The sequence below is a fragment of the Hydractinia symbiolongicarpus genome, chromosome 10 (genome assembly GCF_029227915.1).
Source record: "Hydractinia symbiolongicarpus strain clone_291-10 chromosome 10, HSymV2.1, whole genome shotgun sequence".
In the NCBI taxonomy this organism is placed as follows: domain Eukaryota; kingdom Metazoa; phylum Cnidaria; class Hydrozoa; order Anthoathecata; family Hydractiniidae; genus Hydractinia; species Hydractinia symbiolongicarpus.
This window is the reverse complement of record NC_079884.1, coordinates 7,999,792-8,020,678: the sequence shown is the minus strand read 5'-3', so window position 1 is coordinate 8,020,678 and position 20,887 is coordinate 7,999,792. Positions and strand designations below refer to the sequence as shown.

The window sequence follows — 20,887 nt, the reverse complement described above, 5'->3', positions numbered from 1 at the left end:
TATTATTCACTGCACCATATATAGATGTTTATATATTGTTTATACTTTTCAATGTTGGTTGGTCTTAATATGTTAACAATGGCGGCAGCTTATTAGCTAATGTTTATTAAGTTAAGGGTGGCAATTTTAAAAAACAATATAACATTGTGACGTGATATAGGTGTTTGGCAAGGTTTTATTAGGACAGACAGATATATTGAGTTAAGCTTGTGATATTCCACAAAGTGCAGCAGAGTTAAATATCAATAAAGTGGGACTGAATAATTGCAATGTCACCTGCAAACACAAGGAAAAGATTATAAAACTGTTGGGGATTTAAACAGTGAAGATTTCATAATAATTGTTTTGTTTTTTAAATGCACTCCATATGGCCACTTTATGATAAGAAATCATTATCTAAGCAATGCGAAAAAGGAGGAGAGCTTCTGTCACACAAATTTAGATGTCCAATATCAGACTAAACTGTTTTGTATTATAGATGCATATGACCTTAAAACTGTATTGTAATTGTCAGTCTTTTTCAGGAATATTTAGAAGTGTGCGATAATTTTAACGTGTAAATCAAGTAACGCATGCGATGTGAAACTCAGGTGTGAAGGATGTTACGCATGCGATACGTGCTCCAAGGTTAATCTTGTTACGCATTGATTTTGCAGTAGAAAAAGTGGGTGATGTTTTGAATCGTGAAGCCCAAACACGATGATTGAGCGTCTACGTATAGTGACTCTCTCAATCTTAACTTCCTTTTCTACATATCTGAAATAGTATGCATGACTATACTGTCATTTTCATAAATTTATTTTTTATTTTTAGGTCATCCAAGCAAATAGGCAAAAATATGCTTCCTTTTAAAATTAAAAAAATCTTTATCCACATGGCTTAAATAAGACTTCAAAATTCAGTCCAAAAGTTCAGCTACATGGCTACATTTTAACAAAATTTATACAGAAAAAAAAATTATACCGGACGTGTGTTTCGTTTTTGAAATTGTTTAAATAAAAATAACACTTGTGGCATAAAGATAGAAATCATATAAATTTGGACTTGCTATGGTTTCCAATTGTTTTGTCAAATAAAGAAATTATCCACCGTTAATTCCATGATAAAAATGTCTGTTCCGCCTGTGTGCAATTTTGCCGACTTGTTATATCTGTGCTTGGATTTCACCTCTGCATTAGTTAAGAACTGCATGGCAGGATTTTTTGTGCAAGACCTGGTTACCAACGACAAGGGCCCAGGCAAAATAGATTTGTCTAGGTAGTTCTTTTAACTAAATCAAAAGTTGGTGAATTGGCTAGGATGGTCAGGTTGGCTATGAATAGATTTGCTTGTGGATTAAAAGGACCAGGATAATTCAAAATTCTGAGATCTAGGAACGTTTTGTCTGACGAAAGTTTGAAACGAGCTACAAACATTCCGACCAAACTGGAAATGTGGCAGACATTTTGTTTGATGAGTCTCCAAAAGTTATTTCAAGGGCTGCCATTGTACACTACAAAATGGATTTTTTATAGGTTGATTTTGAAAACTTAATATTTAGTTTTCAGGAGTGTGATTAATTACACGCCTGAAACATGCCTCTCCTGAAAAAGACTGAAATGTAATTTGATTAACAGTAAATTATATTAATTGTTCGCCAACTAATCTATATTATTATACCTGTATACGGCTGTCTGTCTGTCACCCAAAATGGTCGGTATAAAAAGAACAGGCAGACCCGTGGATTTTTTCATGGGTTACTGACTAGTATGTATAAACTGACTCTTGATTTGTTATAATATTGTTCAGGGAAGATTCAATGAAACAATTGCATGGCTGCAAGCATGCCTAATAGTTAATACTTTATATGTTGCACTGCTAAACATGCAATATGTAACACAAACATAAAAAAAAACTGAATGAAATTAAAACATTTCATATTTTTAGGTTGATGTTTTATCTGGTGTTTGCAAGAACTTCTGGCAGTCCAAAGAAAGCAATTCAAAATTTCTGTTTATTATTACATGCCTTTGTGATTTATATTTAAAACAAGTTCAAACGCAGTACAATGTTAAAAAGGTACGTGTATTATGAGGTGACCATAATGATTATGTTATATCAGTAAAGTCAAGCCAGAGGAAGCATCATCCTAAACTTTGTCAACTTATTTTCTTGTAATGCCGATATTCAACTATATTGTTCAATGCTATTTGTTTTCTGAAGGTATTTGTTCAATTCTGCAAAAAGCTGCTGAGCAATCTTGTATGTGTTAAAGCCTGTTGTCAAAACTTTGATACAGAAGAAGCAAATGATGTTGACACACTCATTGATAAAATATTTCTTTTTATATTTTCTGCCAGGTTAGTTTTTATAGCTTGTCCTAGATACAGTGTTATTACTTGAAAGTTTGATAATTATTTAATGAATTTGCAGAGGAACATTTTGCATAAATTTATGTGAAAAAAGGATTATCTAGAAAACGGGAACCATTGAAACCAATGTCTTAGAATTATTTTGTTGCTTGGATGGTGTATAAGTTGCAGTATAGCTCACGCTGGTTTAAATGCAAAACAGTAAATACTCACCAGCTCACAAATGTATTATTGCTTTTGTGCTTAAGAGTGAAAAAATGCTTCTCATTATTTTGTGGAAACTTGATATTTGAAAAATGAAATTGGGTGAATTAAAAAGTTGACAAATTTTTACAGACTGTTTTGAGATATATATGGGGAAAATGTGTCCATTTGGTTTAATGCAATTTCAATTTGTCAAAATAGAAAATAGAAACAAAAACAAAGCAAAATACTCATTAGTTTCTAATTTAGTTAAATTCAAATTATGTATTGGTTTTTTGTCATTATTCCTTTTCTTTGAAATAAAATGTTGTTTTTTTGTCTACCGACACATTCACAAATTTAAAATTGTGACTTTGAGTGATATGAAGCTATATAAATTTTGTTCTTGCAAGGAATCCAACTAGACTTTGTAGTTTTTCTGTACACAAAATGAACATTATCAATAATTTTCTGCAAGTTGCAAAAACTGTAAAAAGAAATGCTTATGCTTTTGGAAGTTTTAAAGTATAAATTTACTTTTAAATAGTCTGATTATAAGCCAGGATAAAATTGAAACAAAACCAGGACCTGCTTTATTTTTAATGTTTAAGTTATTACAAATAAGGTATACATAAAGTCTCATATACTTATTGTGCTTCTCTTAGCAATAGTGTAAGAATCGTTATATCATGCCTGTTACGATGCAAGTCATTTCCTGCAGATATTCAGAACCAGAATAATTTGAAATATTTTTATGGGAACAAAGCGTATTTGGATTTTTGAATTTGAGAAAAACTGCAAAATATTTGCCCAGTATTTTTCTTTTAAGATATCTAGATTCAACTTAATATGAGTTAAAACGTTCTTGTTTGTATTTAAAAAGAAAAAAAAAGTGTTCTAGGTACTGCCAATATTGATTTTTAGAGAGCATATGTTAAGTTTGAAAGGTACCCTACAACAAGTCAACAAAACAAGTCAATCACCAGCAAAAAAGCAAAAAGTTGATTTATATTATAATAATTTTTTTGAAGCTTTAAATTCCACTGAGCCTCAGGTATGTTGTATGTGATTTATTATTCTATTTTAAAACTTGTTTAATCGAGTTCTTTTTTACAATCTATGACCTTGCAAAGACATTTGGTTAAGAGGAAGCTGTATTTTTTACATGTCACAACATATATTCTAGATCATATCCTATGTAATACAAGCTCTTCCATCATTATACACTACCTTGATCAAATGCTCCAGGTTACTATAGTTTATTTTTTCTTTGCTTTTTTTCTTCATATTATAATGTTAAGTATAATGTTAATTCACAGGGGAAGGGACCTTATTAATAAAGTTGAATTGAATTGATAAGGGATGCTGCTGGTGCTAAAAGAATTTAAACAATCTTGATTTTTAGTAACATTTTTTTGTCATTTAATCACAGTAATAATCCCTGTTTAAGTAAAGTTTTTTGTGTTAGGCAGACAAAGATGTACGAAATAGTATTCTAATTCCTACAAGTAGATTCTTCCAATGGTTTAAACAACTGGTGTAGAGAGATAACAGCAAAGCAAACTTAAAACGTTGTTTGTGGATTTATAGTGATACTAGTTCTTAAACGTTGGGAAAATCCACTCTCTGTAAAAGGGCTAGAAAAAAGCAATGTGCAACCATTTGACTATCTAATAAACTAATAATATTTATCCCTTTCTTTGAAAAGGGAGATTAATTGAGAAGGGTGCTTCTTCGAGTTTCACTTTGTATCGAGATAGACAATTTTTGAGAGAGGGTGTGGAATAGAGCAAGTAGGTTTAATTTAGTATAAATATTACAATACATTGTTACACTGTACTATTTTTTATATTTTACAGAACAAACAAATCATTGCCACACCAACAAGAGTTTGAACTTCTTATACATATCAGTGAGGTAATAGAGTTAAAAGAACAGCTAAACAATGAAAACAGAAATGTTACTGTACATTGCTTTAATGAAATTCAAAAAGTGGTATTAGAATATGACATTTATCAGGTAAGCCTGTGAAATGTAATTTATAAAAGCTTGAATATAGCCTGCTTGGTGTTTAATAAAAGTTGGATAGGGTGTTTTTTAAGGTTTTTTAATAGCGGAAAACAAAGATATATTCAGCCTTTCTTTTATTTACATTGGCAGTCAGCAATTCTGTTGCAAATGTCAGCTTGTTAAAAAAGCAGACAAGCAAATTACATGTCACATTGGGAATGTTTTGTCAACGTAAAATAAATTGAATTAAACAGGCTGGATATATTGTGTTAGTCACATAATACACTGTGAACAGTGACATTTAAATGTGTTGGGTTTTAACAACGCATTTTAATGTCAATGTTTACAGGGTGTTTTATCTTCGAATTGGTATGTATTTAGATTATTACACAAGATAAATTTAACTCAGTATAAGTTCGATTTTTTCAGAAAAAATAAAAATGTATTGGAAATGATAACATTATTTTTTCTATTCAAACACAACCTTTAATATGTTCAAAAAATATGAGATACGCCTTTCCTTTAAAATCAATGTTGTAAATTTATTTTTCCTATTCAATAATGGCTAAAAAATTTCCAGAAGGGAGCCAACATTGAATTTAGCAGTAGACAGAAAAAATAAAAAGAGATTATCACATTAAGAACAATAAAAAAGACTTTTTTTAAAGGCTGTAGGGTTTTTGTTTCATTTTTACCAGACTGTTGAAGATGCTGCAAACGAAAACATATGCTTTAACTGGATGAAAGATTTAATTGATCGTCTACTGGAAAAGTATAAAGAAAGGTAAAAATAATTAATTTAATCGAATTCATTAAATCTTTCTGTTTTTATGAGAGCGATAAAGGGTCAGTCACACATAGCAGAATTTGCAATAATAGCATACAAGTACCTAGCAAATACATGTGTAGTATCATAAGTATTATCTCTTTAATAATAGTTGTATTCCGTCTGTCTGTCTCTGCGCGGACCCCCCGCTGAGTTAGAAAATGTTGTTACGGAAACACGAATATCAAATGTGATATATTTTTATCCACTTTGTTGCGGCAGGTCAATATAAAGGACGAGCTATCCCTTGGATTTTTCCACGGGCAACAACTAGTATATGTTATATTAACCAAATATTCTGTCTGCCACGTAAAATAGTAACCACAGTAGTGAGACACAGAAACTGTGGTAAATAAAGGATGAACGTACCAGTAGATTTATTCACAGGCCTTCGACTAGTTTTTATATAAACTTTTAGCAACAAAAAATTCAAATAAATAAACATTTTTATTTTTAAAATTTTTATTAACATTTGATTTGTTCAATTTTTTGACTGACTAGTAGCCTTTTTGTAGAGCATCCGCTTACATTGCAGGAGGTCTTTGGTTCAAAAGCCTAGCTGAATCATGCCAGACATTATAGTGTGAATCTTTTCTGTTTAGCATTTAGCATAAAAATATAATTGACTAATTGCAAATTTTGTTACATATTTAAAAATATCCTTAAAAATAAAATTGGACCTGTGGTTACACTTGCATGTCCCTTTGATATGGAACTTACTGAAAGTTTTATTAAATTCTTTTTACTAGTAATGTTATAGTGAAGAAAAACATTCTGGAAATACTAACATCAATGTTAGAAACGAACCATCTTGTGTTGGAATGTTATCTGGAAGAATTGTGGAAAATGTGTTTAGATAACACGGTAATGTATTCCTTTGAATAATTTTTTGTTTCAGACATATTTTTGTGAGACGTTTTTGACTTTATTTAATATTTTAATATTTCATGTATATATGTATAAATGTTTTGATGTATAACCGAATTCTTTTATTTTGCTGCACACAGCTACTGATAGATGTAATGTAGTTATCATTATGGCAATAAATTTCTTTTCTCTGTGGCATATACAAAATAATTTTTTATTATTTTCTGTAGGAAAATGACAGTACATTTACATCTTTGAAGGAAACATTGTTATGTAATTTATTAACATGTTACGATCGTCTTCACCAGGTAAAACATCCATTAATTAATCTTCCAGTGCAAATTGCAGTGGTAATTTCTAATTTTATCATCATGAATATCTGTGCCAAGAATATTTTTTGATAGTTATACTAGTTTTTTTTAATACTGTATATTTTTTAGTCTAGATTTGTTTATTTAATATAAAATCACACTGGTAAATGCTAGCCAAAGATTTCTTAAATGCAGAGTTACTACGTTCCTTAGATTTATTTCAAGACTGTTTTCTTGGCTGTTTCCAATTTAATGATAGTTTAGTCGGTTTCTTATAAATGTATTACTTATAGCTCGATAAGTTCTTAAATAGCTTCAGAATGGAAAAAACTAACACTTTACAAATATCATATCCTGTTGGATTTATAAATAGGTAAGAAAACAAAAATATATGTTGCATTCGTTCTTGTATTTTTATCATACTTCTTTATGATAAACTAATTAATTCTTTGAAGGTACTGTACCATTATATCTGGCCTGCAAAATTCACAAATAAATTTGCTGTTGGAAACATATTTGAATCGTTTGGAAAATTTATTGGAATTTGGAAAAGGTATATATTTTTTCTTGAAGTACATAAATTCTCAAAGATATGGTAAGATCAGTCGTTACATCGTTTTCTGCAGAATACCATTGTCAATTTAATGCGTGAGTGGAACAGATTGTATATTGGTCTTAAAGAACTTGAGGTTATTAGTTTGTGTGGCGACTAACCTTAGTATTACACCATCTTAGTCACTCACTATTGAATAAGCACTGAGGCAAGGAAAAGCTTTCTGGGTATTTGACTTACAGCAATAACCATTCTTGTGTAGTTATCTACTATGTTATAAAATCTTGTTTAGTACCAAAACATATGACATATAGAATTATATAATTAAATGGACGTTTTGTTTTCGTTGTACAAACCAAGAGTCCTGTTAAAATGTATTAGTATGTAATACTACCCTTAGCCTGTTACTTCAAGCTGTCATTCTTAGCTCACAGACAATAATTAAGGATTATGATATAGGCACTCTTGAACCCAAGAAAAAATCCCTAAAATATAAAGATACATAATATGAAAGAGATTATTCTTTTTAGATGAAACTATATGCACAGCTATGCATCTAACCTATTTGTCATGTTATTTGGTGTTAATAAATGCAGCTGTTATTCCTGAAAGTGGATATATGAAAGATGAAATCAAAAAAACTCTACATGTTATGCGAAAATTAAAGTTAAAAACAGGCAAATTTGTGAAAAAGGAAAACTTGAAAGATTGCTCTATAGCAGTAGGTTGAATTTGTATTATTGAATTCTTTTTTTTGAAATCTTGGCAACTGATATTATTACAGAAATATTTAGTGCTTTCCTCCCATATCAACAAATGTTTGTGTAAATGTTTGTTTTTATCGTATTTTAATATCAGATAGCTGTTGTTTTTATCACATAGGATTTCAAAAGTGCTAAAGCTTTTTTCTTGTACTTTTAGGATTACGAAATCTCCATAGCATTACTTGTTCAGCATGGTATCAATAATTTATATCTTTTACTACGAGACTTTTCTTTGGTCCAAGATGAAGATCACGATTTGTTTGAGTGCTATATTAAGAAAATAATTCCAAAGTCCAGTCCTGTGGTGAAGTACTTGCAGGTCAGTACGAGTAAAAGAAGTTTTGTCCAAGGCTAATCACACGGTTACTTAAAATTTACTTTACGTCATTGATAGGCTTATCAATTTTGAAATTTCCTGTGCCTTATGATAATTTAAAGTTTAATCATAAAAGATGTAGCTGCATACCGATCTGCCATCTACATTGTACTTACCTTCTCTTTAGGCTAGTTTACACTTTGATAAATTAAAACAATGTGAAAGTGTGATTGGTACGTTGTTGACATTGCATGATATTTTAAAAAAGGTTGAACTATCTGAAGAGTATTGGAATGAGCAGGTATGTTTAAATAAATATACAGGGAAAACTTACTTTAACCTTCATTGAGGATTCATGAAGTAAAAAACTACCTTATTTGCCCTTTCAAACTTGATGCACACCTGTATTGATGCATGAGATTGCCATAATTTGTGATTCAACACTATTTAAATTTTTATAAGTCACAAGTTGACAAAAAGTGTGTGAAGTCAAGAAGAATGTAAGATGTTGAAATAAAAGAAGTGGCTTATAAAAAAATGATGGAAGAGCATTTGAATTTACCAGGGCCATCTTCCAACAACAAGGTTCTATAAAGCGGGAGATAGAACATTTTGTTATACTGAATTTCTTTAAATTTTTGTGGAAAATGCATTTCTAAGAAAAAAAACGGGAAAACATCCATAAACAAAGTAATGTAACTGTGGTTAGATAAACGTAAATCTGGGAGTAAAAGACTTTGTCATTAGCTTGCAAATTTTGTCCCCAAAATTTTTATGTACCTTCATTTACTCAATGCAAAAATTTCTCATATACCCAAGTAATCCATGCTAAATAAAACATCGAAAAAGCTAAACTTGAATTAAATTAAGCTGATATGCACTGGATGCAGCAATGTTTTGATATGAATGTTCTAGTTTTGAAAAACATAAGCGTTGAAGCATATATGTATATGGGTAGATATGCAAATAAAATAAAGAGAAAAAAAGGAAAAATTTACACAAATTTACACAATACTAAAAATTGGATGATATACACATAACAAGTAACATTTACATTATTTTCAGGTAATTGGTGTGACATCTTCTAACTTTGGATGTGCAATTATGCGTCTTTATGAAAAAAACATCTTGACCATACTTGCTTATGACAATACGGATCTGACTGCTTTGTATGCGATCAAAAGTTGGGAATTCACCGCAAACAGGTTGCATTCTTTATTTTTATTTCTTTAAATTAGTCTCTAATTTATTTTGCATGTGGTTGTGCTGGCGTGGTGGATTTTGTAGTTGGCGTTTTAAAAGTTTTAAAAGTTTTTTTAAAAGATACGTTCAATCTGGATATGTTCTGGTTATTTGTAGAACTTGACCCATATTTTAAAACACCCATAATCTTATTTTCATGTTTGTTATAAAAACAACTGATTAAGGGCAAAAAAAGGTTCTCATGCCCATTGTGCAACCTGACTGATCTTGTATGGTCAACTGGATTAGTTTTTATTTTGACATGCCTTTGTAGACAAAAGCAACGAAGTTAAAAATGAGCAGAATATATACCTAAATGGGGTTAGTTTATGGGTGCACAACTGAATTTAATACTTAACTTCTACTGCAACAGAAAGATTGAAAGCTTAATGCAAATTGCAATCTTTCTATGGGAAGCATTGAAGATCAAGAAGGACGTAATTATTGATAACGCTCGAATAAAAATTACTAGTAACACATTTCATTGTACACACTTCTGCGTCTTTACGACTACAGGTCTCTATCATCATTGTTTTTTATTAAAGCTTCTCTGTTTATTTAATAGTAAAAATTTTATAGTAAAAATGACCCCAAAGAACTTCTTTTTATTTTCTCCTTGTTCTTGGTAAGAGTTATATTGAAACGAATTAGAATCTTGTTCAAAATCGATAGACATTCTTCCTTCTATGCTTGGTTATGGTTAAGACAACCTTATCAAGATTTTCTGTTTGTGTTTTTGTGTTGTGTTCACAGTGTGACATAAAATTGAAAACATATAAACTGTTTTATTTATGACTGCAAAAACAGCGTCAGATGGCATTTGGTTATTGGCATGTAGTGTAACAGAGAGGGAACATTTTGTACTTTTGACCCAGTTGAGTTCTAGTCTATTTTTGAATATTTTCACTCAAACCGTGTACATTGTCCTATCCAGTTTAATATTGATTACGTAGTTAAAACTAAAATTATTTGTCACAACTAAACGCAATAAAAATTTAACCTTGTTGTAGTTCCTTCAAATGGAATGCGGTGGAGAACATAGGTTGCTACAACAACACGTCTTTTCAATGTGGCTTACTAACCTCCATCAACGATCAGTTCTTTTCCTTGCTACACAACAAAACGTTACATACGTGTGTGCAGAAACTTTTAAAGAAAGAAGAAGATAGCGTACCATACTTTGACACAACTTTAAACACTTCAGCATCACACAGTAAAAAGAGTTTATTGAGAGTATTAAAGGTAATATATCAGTGTGTTTTGTACAAGAGGTAGCGGTAAGAATTATTCGAAACTTCCTCGTACATCAAAGTGAATCAATAAAAAAATTGCAAGTGATTTTTCACACGGTTGTCCAAAATAAATTAAAATAAATAAACTGAATCCTTATTTTCCAGTCCTTCTCAAGAAACAACTTTTTTTTCCTTTTGAAAAAGTCTGTTTCCATCTTTATGATTTCTTACTATTCTCACTCTTCTGTGATAGGTTTGGAAATATTCTACCTCATTGGTTGGATTTTATTACCAGTAATCAAGTTTAGTTAGCTTTACGATTATCATTAAAAACTAGTCGGTGGCCGGTGCTCTTGTCTAAATATGTTTAAATTCAAAACATGAAATCGGGCCGCGTGACAGACAGAAAACAACTGTTATTATGGAAACTTGTCGTTAGCATGTGGAAAAATCTACGAGAATTCGCCTGTCGTACATATTTTCTACACCGGTATTTTGTGCACCTGTTCGTAAAATCCACTTATAGGCACTGAAGTATTAAAAACTTATTAGGATGTAATTATGGCTGACATTTAATCAAAATTCAAGAACACTTAAGACCATACTCAACCTTAATTGAATATTTAGGCTTAGAAATGGTTCGAAAAAAATCAGTAGTGTTACGCTGCTTTTTCGTAACATAAATTTCTCGTATGAAATAGGCTCCTATTGTAAACAGCTTGTAAAAAATTAAATTCAACATTTTCATACTATTTAAAGATTGTTTAGTTGAAAACACAAAAACCATCCAAATTCAGCCAAAATTTAGGCGTTCTTATAAAAAATGTAAATTGTCGAAAATAATTACGAAAATAATTTAGCTATATATAGTGAACAGAATTAAAATTTTTTTTATAACTTTCAATCAATTTCAATGAGGGAATAAAATAATTAACAAACAAAAAATCACTTACAAAACTTCTTAAAATTTATTGTTCATCTTAACATAGCATTTATTCTTTTAAATTTCTTTTAAATGGCGCGAAAAACGTTTTAATAAAATAGACAACGCAGTCTCAGACTATGTTCACACAGAATCGTTTTGTTACGGAATGACGTGTAAACATGTTTTTTGAAAAACACAGGAGCAGTAAAGTAGAAAACAAAAAGAAAGTTTAAGATGGTGTGGCAGAAAGATGAAAGAGTTTAAGTTGCGCGCAACTCTTGTGAACACACAGAATACAACTATTATTAAAGAGACATTTTTCAAGTCGATACCCTGATACAAGTTGCTTGTAATATTTGATTTGATGACGATTACGATTATGATGACGTCATTGCTGTACATCTTCTGTGCTGCTGACAATGTTATCTTTTTAACTTCCAAATTCTTTTTAAAATCCGAACAACTATGCTTTAAGCTGTTCAGGTACACAGTTGAATCACTCAAATACATTAAGTGATCTAAAATTTTATTGACACAGTACGATCTCCTCAAATAATCAACTTCCCGTATATTTCCACATATATTCTTGTACAGAGAAAGATAGCACAATCAACTCATGTTCTTTGTGTACCTTTCGTTCGGTTGTTGAGAAAATATCGGCACTTGTGTGTGTTTTTTGTTATTAATGTCAATTGATGTGAAAACATTTGAAATTCAGTAACGTAATTTTTCTCATTTCAACCTTTTTTTAGATTGTGAAAGAATTACCGTTAGACTACTTCGTTGAGAGAAACTTGTTGGCTTTATTTGTGTTAGTTGTGGAAACCCAGAAATATATTGGAGCACAGGTTGAGATTATTATATCCTGAAAATCTTTGCATGAACTGAATCAGCTGTTTTTTGGATAAATAAATTCATACGGACAATAGCGCTTTTCAACCTTCTGTGTTTTGGTTTTAGGATGTGGAAATCAATGAAGCCTGTATTGATATTATGATTATAGTGTTAGAGAGTATTGTTGTGTTGTCGTATAATACTTTGGAATTTCCGCTAGAACTCGTCTTTCTTACAAATCTACAAGGCTTTACATCATCACAAAAGGTATGCATTTTATGGAATTGACAGAGTGACTTTAATTGGGTGGTGGACATGTAACAACAGATAGACATTGGGGGAATAAGGGACTAAAAACAGATAGACATTGGGGGAATAAAGGACTAAAAAACAGATAGACATTGGGGGAATAAGGGACTAAAAACAGATAGACATTGGGGAAATAAGGGACTAAAAACAGATAGACATTGGGGGAATAAGGAACTAAAAACAGATAGACATTGGGGGAATAAGGAACTAAAAACAGATAGACATTGGGGGAATAAGGGACTAAAAACAGATAGACATTGGGGGAATAGGGGACTAAAAACAGATAGACATTGGGGGAATAGGGGGCGTTTTTTTTGAATTTTTTAAATTATAATGTAATCTCCTTGCCGTATTACTTCGAAATTCTACTTTGCGTATACGACTTTTAGGTTTTTTTATTGTACTGAAGTTGGTAAAGTGAGAATTGTAATTGCAAAGTTGCGCCTCGCTTCGACAACGCTGTTGCTCACTTACAATAGGATTGTCTGTAAAGGTTAGCAAGTTGAGTTGCTATGGGTATCTTTAGCCGACAAGACAAGTGACTCTTTGATAAAATAAACACAGGCATGCAATCTCTCTAACTTTGATCTAACCTAACGGCTACCCTCCTTTTGACATATTCTCTGTGAAGTGTTTTAGGAATACTAGTCGGTAACCCGTGAATAAATCCGCGGGTTTGCCCGTCCTTTATTTACCGCATTGCATGTCTCGCTACTGCGGTTACCATTTTGCGTGACAGACGTTTATGCGTATTAAATTATAGAATCAGAAAAGAACATTCGATTTGTTGCTTTGTGTGTGTTTCCCCGATTCAACACCAATTATAGAAACTAATCTGTTTACCGTGTAGGACAAAGATCTACAAATTTTCCGTTCGTGCATGAAAGCTATTGTTAAATTTTCATCCAAGAACGATGATCTGGTGTCTAACATATGTTCAAAGGTTGGTATTTTGTGCTGCACCTCGGCTGTTGTTTAATTAAATTCAAAGTCTAACAAGAAAAGTGTCAAATCTAACTTTTGGAATTATTAAGTCAATAGATATATTGCATGTTGGCTGGTTTTTATGGGGAATCCTAAATGCCAGTGTTCATTATTTGTACCTCACAAAGCTAGGCGTTGGCCTAACTCTTTTTCAGATGATTGTTGCATATGCAACCATTTGGTAATTTTTGATTTTTTAGTTACAAACCTATTATTTAAGGATTTTTACTTTGGTTTGAAGTAAAATTTTGTGAGTAAACAGGTCTGTTACAAGCAAGCTTGCCTACAAAATTTCGTACAAATCAAAAAGTTGAAGGACTGGTGCAAAAGTTTAATGGCCTCTTTAGCAAAGCAAATGTGTTCCTTCTGGCATAATTCTTTATGTTGATGAATCCACTTATTGAAGTTTCGATGGTTATCAATGAGCAAGTGTAAAATTACCTAAGAAAGTGGTATTATTTACGCAGCATGGTTCAATCTGACAATATTTATTATGTAGATATTTTGAGAACGAAATAGCTTTTATTGTAGTTGTATAAAAAATTTGTTTTAGATCAAGAAACGTCTGGATAGTGAAAGACATTTTGAAGAAACATTAGAAGTATGTGATGTCATGTTACACGTGATTTTACAGGTATGTTTCTCATTATTTGCAGCGGTTTTTTTTAAAAGAAATATACGTAATTCAACAACGTCAGTCAATAAGTATTTATTTGTGGTATTATATTTAAATAGAAAATTAAAACACTTTGTATTTTCTTTGTATTATAAAACAACAGCAGAAATGTTGTGAGATGTCATCAACAATATTTACACATCAGCTTTTTGCTGGTTTTTATTTCATGTTTAAGCAGACAACTTCTAGAAAATGTTTTTGCTAAACTCCTGAATTTTTTTTTCTTTGAAAATGTGTTTACCCTGATTCTTTTTGCAAAAATCTCAGCCTTTACTTTTCAGGTCCATTTTTTTGTTGTATATGGGTACTTCATATTCTATTCTTTCTGTTTTCATTGTAGTCACTTCTTGATCCAGTCACGAGGATGAAGAGTGAGCAAGTGTGTTTTCAATTCGTGTTAACTCTAACCACGTCTTTATTCAACTTGTTCACGAAGAAAAACTTGAAGCACAAAGACCTTTCAAGTAAATTGTTTCATATCTACACCCAGCTATCCCGTATCGTTCAACGTGCGCTTCAAAAGAGGTATTTTTTATGCGTGGTAGCATAACGTATTTTTTGTAGTCACAAGCAATATAAAAGATACTATTTCAAAAACAATACTAATTTTCCCGAATGAATTTCTCTTTGAAAATAGTAAATTTTTCGCATATAATATAAAATAGAAAAAATATATAAAAAAATGCAAGCAAGCAAGATTTGTATGGCCACGAGTCCCAATTAACCCTGGAAAATCTAAAGCTGTTTACTATAACCTTTTTCGCTTACGTTTCGCAAATGAAAGTTATTCACTCTAAAGTTCCACAAATCGTCAATCCGCGATGAAAATACTGCTCTTAATAACCTTAACCTTCGAATTTACAAATTTTTCTCCAAACTTTCAAATATGTTTATTTAAGTAACTCGTCCGCATAATTTTGCCCAGGTAATCAATTATTAAACAATTTTTTGGAGAAGTGCAAAAATCAATTGTTTATAAAAGGGTGTCTCCTTTTAAAGTCTTAAAATTTTAAAATGTATTCTGTAGCCGCAATGTTGGATGTTAAGTTTGCATTCAAAAATGTTACATGCAATCCTAATAAACATCCTAGAAAGAGTTTTTTTACGTCAAACTATATCGAAATAAATATAAACGATTGGCCGGCCATACATGATATGGTTAGTAGCTATATTGGAAGTTTTTGTTCAAATTGATATGTACACCATTACTGTACTCAATTTATTTGTCGTAGAGATATAACTCCTAATTACGGGAAAGTGGAAATGAATTTGGTTGAGTTCACAGTTGGGAAATTTTCATGTATGAAAAGAAAGTAGATTTTATATATTATTTTTCTACAGATCGGATTTAAGTCCGCTCCACTCACTCGAAGAGAAGCTTTTGGAAGCCACAAAAGTGTTGATACCTCAGTTGCATTCCTACCTGGGAAGTATCGATGATCATGACGAAAATATAGAACAAGTAGGTGGCATTGTTTACATGAAATCAGTGAGATGACTTCGATAATTTCTAGAAGATGACTTCAAGTGAAATTCTTAGTCGGATAGCTGTTGTTCTTGTTTATTGCGTCCACTCTCTGCAAAAAAAGGACTGTAACTTTCAGAAGAAAGAAAAAGATTTCATATCCTTTCGATAAGTTGATTGCTGTGTTTATTGATAATTGTAATTTATTTTATAGTACCTTACATCAATCGAAGTCATGTATGATTCTACTAACGACTTCACTCTCCAACTACGTGGTTTATTGAAGCAATCTGACTTACGTGTTATATCTTCTCTCATCAAAAAGACGGATAGCAGTTTTTCGCATTGTCACTTGTATGCTAAACTTATCTCAACGATCGTCATCAGAAACGAAGATGATAATTTATCAAAACTTTTCGATTGTCTTACTCGGTCGCTGGTATGCACTTTTTAAATTTTATTTGAAGTTGATTTAATTTTGGCGGGGTTTAACGTTTCTGGTACTAATTAGGTCATTTAAAAATTTTTAAGCAGAAGGTTTTGCTGTAGAAACATTTCTAACAGGTAATTTCTGCTTCTACAATGGCGTGCAATTTTTCCAACCAATCATAATCATTTGTTAAAACTGGTTTCAAGGAAGACGCTTATGAAGAAAGTTTACCTTAAAATTACACACCTGCAGGATCGCAGTCTTGATTATAACTCTGTGAGCAAGGCATTATTTAAGCTTTATATCTGGTTTGGATGTGTTATTTAGATCGAGCAAATTCATAAACCTACCAAACAAGCTTTGTTGTTAGTATGGAGTGCTGTACTCACGTTAAAGTTCTCTAAAGAACAGAAACTAATATTATGGAAATCACTACCCAAGGTATGTATCTATTTTTCTTTATATATTGCTGCTTCTATTAACCGATCCTTGTTGGATGTTTCAACTTTGAAGCACTACTATGAATTGAATATGGAGGTGTTTTTATACTAAGTTGTATACATAATATGTTGAATGTAAAATCATTTGAAATATTGATTAAATGTCTGTAAGCTAATTGTGTAACTTAAGCCACGGCGAAATATTAACTGGTTCTGTGAAAGCTTAACATACTATTTTTTTCAAAGTATGGACAAACTGTCTTTCGTGCAAAAAACATAAATTTTACAGCCATACGACAAACCATGCTTATCTAAAGTTAAATATATATAAAAAAATGAAATTTATTTAAAAAAAAAAAATGTGTAAAGTAGAATAGCAATACACTCCTTCATGTTTGACGTGAATTATGGTTAAAACTTTGGTACAAGGGTTATGGTGTGCACAACTCTTAAACAAAGATATATATTTATAAAAAATAAAAATTTTGATGTCTAAACGCCAAATGTGTTTCAATTCAATTTCATTTCTCGTAGGTGACGAAAGGTACATTTACATGTGACATTTATATGATATTTATACATATATAAAATGTTTTCTAGGTCATGCTCTGTTGTGTTCAGATGTTGAATAACTGTGACAGTATAGAAGATATCATCTCCACACTGAAGACATTGACAGCGTGTGTTGACATATCTAAGGTTGGTGCAGATAAGATTTTATAACAAGTTGGTCATACATATACAATGTTGATACTCTTTTCTTAACAATTCAGGTCGGTTTGTATAAAAGCTCGTAAATGTTGTGGCAACATTTGTCTTATAATTGTTGCACAGATATAAAAAATTTTTCTACCATATTTTGACAAAAATTTAGCAACCAAGCTTTACACTTAGCTATCTTGAATAAAGGCGTGTAATTCCATTTAATGGGTGTTCTATAACAGTGAAGTACAGATGAGATTACTTTGACACTCTTTGACACCTTGTTAACTTGAGTTATTTTCTTACTATTGCAGCACTCTGTGATGTCACAATACGTCACGTGTATATACCACGTGTTTGTCATCATGTCTGATCAAGTTACACTGTGTAATCATGGAAGGTAATGATATCATTTTTTTTCTTTAAAACTTTCATTTTGAATTCGAATTGAATTTGAGTTTGAGAATAAGACTTGCGTGAAAGATGATCATACCCGAACTTTGAAACTTTTTTACGCACTTCTAAAACAAGCACAAGAAGTGTTCACTCTGAAACCTTCTTCACCTTTATAGCGTTGTAAGCAAGTCGACAACAAATTACATCATCACACATGTGTTATAAGTAAGAATGTGTCACACACAATCAAGGCGCCGTTACACAAGAATATTCATATTGTGCTTGAGCATCCGATTATATTTTCATTTATGTGTACCTTATCCAATATATTTATAGTACTGGAAATGTAGCTACACGGGAATTTGTCTGAAGTACGTCCGACCCACCGGCGTCAAACCAAAACTTATCTATATAATTTTCACGCGCTTTTAAATCTCAGTGTTTAAATATATCTTCATCAAATGTATGTAAAAAAACAAGGGCCTTTACAGACAGCATGGCAGGAAAGCGATAATACCCTACTTAGATCTCTTTTTTTTAGTTTCGTGGTATTGTTTGAAGAATTGTATCATTTGGCAAGCCAGTTGCTATTTCATCATCAGTCTGCAGTTTACACATCTCTGCCTGCTTACTTGACCTGCATAAATTATATCTTTTCTAGGATGGTATAGTTTGTATGTCTTTCCATTCATATGCCAACAACCCTTTTAAGTTGTTCTAACTTTTTTAATGAGAGTCGTGATTTTTGAGGGAAAATCTTATTTATTATTTAGTTGCTTATTTTCTCATTTTCGCGTCCGCTCAAGGAAAAGTTTTCAGAAAAATGATTTAATCAAATATTATGGCATGTATATTTTCGATAGCAAATTTTCTAAGAAAATAGCAGTTGGAGAAAAAATCTGCGAATTAACAGTTTGTTTTATAACCCTTTAAATTTGATTCCATCTTACTGTTTCCTTTGAAAAGTTTGTTCAAGAAATTTCCTTGACACTTTTCACGTTTATTAAATTTCCTGGTCTCATTTACGCATTGTCAAATGGTGGGTATTCACCCTGAAGAAGATATAAAGAAATGCTGTGAACGTTTGGCTAGGTAGATTTTATTTTTTAGTAAAGATGGCCTCTGTTTAAGATACAACTGTATATTGTGAAATGGTCGTTCCCAATAAGCAACTATAAAATCAAAGAAAATACGACATGTTTTGGAAGGTGAAAAACATTTAGCCTGACGACTTTTTTGCCGGATTAATGGCGCCGTCATGTTTGGTATTGTCCACTGATTCTACTTTTGTGGGGAACGTTTTACTTTTTCTAATGAATTTTGGGTTAAAAATAATAATAGATGTAATCTTGATGTCACCATCATGTGTTGCATGATTTTTTTTGTTATGGTACTAATTTTTAAACCGCAATGTCATCAATGTTGTTGACGTGTGGTAATTTTAGATTGTGGAAAGAAAAATAGAAGAAACGACTGTTAAAATAAGTCCTTACATGCAACATGCGTGGCCTTGTGGTTGTAGAGTTCGCTTCGTAATCATAAGTTCCGTTGTTCAGTCCACAGCGCAGGCATGTTTAGCATGTGCTTATCACAACTACGGGTCAACCCATGCCATGTGAGGGAAATTGAGTAGGCAATACCGGTGTATACCTAATGTATACATTCTGAACACAGGACTCACATTAATAACAGTGTTTTCAACACGGAAGTAGCTATGAAGTAAACAGTCCAAAATTCATTCTATCAAAGTCAACATAGCTTAAAAAATTTGCGCAAATAAAATTGACTGTTTAAAAGAAATTGATGCCGAACATAAAGCACAATATTTTTCTGTTATCTATATTTGTTATTTACTTCAAATTAATATTAAAAAATGGAATATTTCCATCTCCCTAAATGCCATAAATTAATGTAAATAAAATTTGATGTTTCAGATTATACCGTGAGGTTGGAAGCCACAAAACAATGATAATGAAGGTATGCTCATTTATGTTACAATGGAAGTCGAAAACTCGCTTCAAATAAACACGTAATGAAAAAAAGAAAGGCTTTTTAAATTTTTTTGTTGCGTTGTTATGTTTTTCCACTTAATCAAATCATGTCACAAATTGAACTCGTTTAATGCAGTAAATAATTTAAACGCCAAGGATATATATTTTCATTTCTTCTATTTAGTACGCACCCTACATTATAGCGGATTACGTCAGAGCTTGTCAACAAGCTAAATTGGGTATTGAAAACAAGGTATCGTCAATAAAAGTTAATATTCAACTAAGCGGATCAAGAATGCGCTGGGCTTGGCGAGTGTTATTATTCTAACAATGGCTGCTTTTTGTTTCTCCCTTTTTAATTTTCACTGTTTTACTGAGAGATTTTCAAAAATTTTAAAATCTTAAATCGTTGGGATGAAATATTAGTGGTCACCCTGAGAAGGCTTGTCCGATGTAACTCTTAACAATTTTCCGTCCTTTTTCTTGTTAATATTATATTTGTTCTCGTTTTTAGAACGCACTAGACACTGGGATACACTGCATCATGGATACATGTTCAGATTTCGAATTTTCTTTACTTACAACTTTGTTAGAGGGAGCTGATAAAGAACATTTTCGAATGATTAGAAACGATTTTGAAAAACATCATAAGTTTGTTGGTAAAGCCTAACTGAATTGTAACAATACACTTTTCTCTCGTGACTGTAGCTTACAAATGCAGGTTTGAAGACAATAAAATGAAGTTCTCGGGACGGTATCATTATAGTTAAAGGACCGTAAAAACAAGATTACACCCTAAGGAAAAGAGGACATTTCCCTAAGGATCCTGAAAGCTCAAATATGTATGTAGAAAATATATTTCTTCAAAAATATTTACAGATCTTTTTTTTCTAGTTGTGTTAAAAATTTATTTCACTAGTCTTGTGGAAAATTCATAGAAATGAAGCTGTCTTTACATGCAGCTAGGTTCACAAATGAGAAGTTGAGAATTATAGTATAGGTATTCATTCATCTAATTTTCAAAAAAAAACCAGAGAAGAGTATTTAAAAATAATTAAAAATTATTTTTGAAATGCCAGC

General features: G+C 31.5%; 2 protein-coding genes across 2 annotated transcripts in view; both read left to right on the top strand.

The window, feature by feature from the left end:
• Window positions 1-8,137, top strand: part of LOC130613238 (uncharacterized) — a 28,767-nt gene extending 20,630 nt beyond the window's left edge. The window contains exons 5-15 of the mRNA XM_057434577.1: window positions 1,927-2,058; window positions 2,203-2,339; window positions 3,459-3,588; window positions 3,721-3,782; window positions 4,394-4,553; window positions 5,243-5,328; window positions 6,120-6,234; window positions 6,468-6,545; window positions 6,842-6,921; window positions 7,004-7,101; window positions 7,632-8,137. Coding sequence (XP_057290560.1) covers window positions 1,927-2,058; window positions 2,203-2,339; window positions 3,459-3,588; window positions 3,721-3,782; window positions 4,394-4,553; window positions 5,243-5,328; window positions 6,120-6,234; window positions 6,468-6,545; window positions 6,842-6,921; window positions 7,004-7,101; window positions 7,632-7,831 — 1,278 coding nt within the window. The 3' untranslated portion in view covers window positions 7,832-8,137. The remainder of the gene's footprint in view (window positions 1-1,926; window positions 2,059-2,202; window positions 2,340-3,458; window positions 3,589-3,720; window positions 3,783-4,393; window positions 4,554-5,242; window positions 5,329-6,119; window positions 6,235-6,467; window positions 6,546-6,841; window positions 6,922-7,003; window positions 7,102-7,631) is intronic.
• Window positions 8,138-8,374: 237 nt separating this feature from the next.
• LOC130613234 (uncharacterized) lies at window positions 8,375-20,679 on the top strand. The gene is made up of 18 exons (XM_057434573.1): window positions 8,375-8,482; window positions 9,247-9,386; window positions 10,434-10,665; window positions 12,333-12,428; window positions 12,541-12,681; window positions 13,574-13,666; window positions 14,261-14,341; window positions 14,724-14,908; window positions 15,725-15,845; window positions 16,063-16,287; window positions 16,606-16,719; window positions 17,319-17,417; window positions 17,735-17,820; window positions 18,358-18,464; window positions 18,815-18,908; window positions 19,751-19,793; window positions 19,992-20,060; window positions 20,322-20,679. The coding sequence occupies exons 2-18, from the start codon at window positions 9,286-9,288 to the stop codon at window positions 20,475-20,477; spliced, it is 2,043 nt and encodes a 680-aa protein (XP_057290556.1). The 5' UTR covers window positions 8,375-8,482; window positions 9,247-9,285; the 3' UTR covers window positions 20,478-20,679.
• The last annotated feature ends 208 nt before the right edge of the window (window positions 20,680-20,887 follow it).

What these genes read in the sequence shown, in the direction of transcription:
- LOC130613234 (XM_057434573.1), top strand. Translation starts at nt 9,286, where the DNA reads ATGCGTCTTTATGAAAAAAACATCTTGACCATACTTGCTTATGACAAT. An exon ending in ACACTGTGTAATCATGGAAG is followed by an intron (nt 17,821 to 18,357) that starts GTAATGATATCA and finishes TCTTTTTTTTAG; the next exon opens with TTTCGTGGTATTGTTTGAAG. An exon ending in TGCTGTGAACGTTTGGCTAG is followed by an intron (nt 18,909 to 19,750) that starts GTAGATTTTATT and finishes TTGATGTTTCAG; the next exon opens with ATTATACCGTGAGGTTGGAA.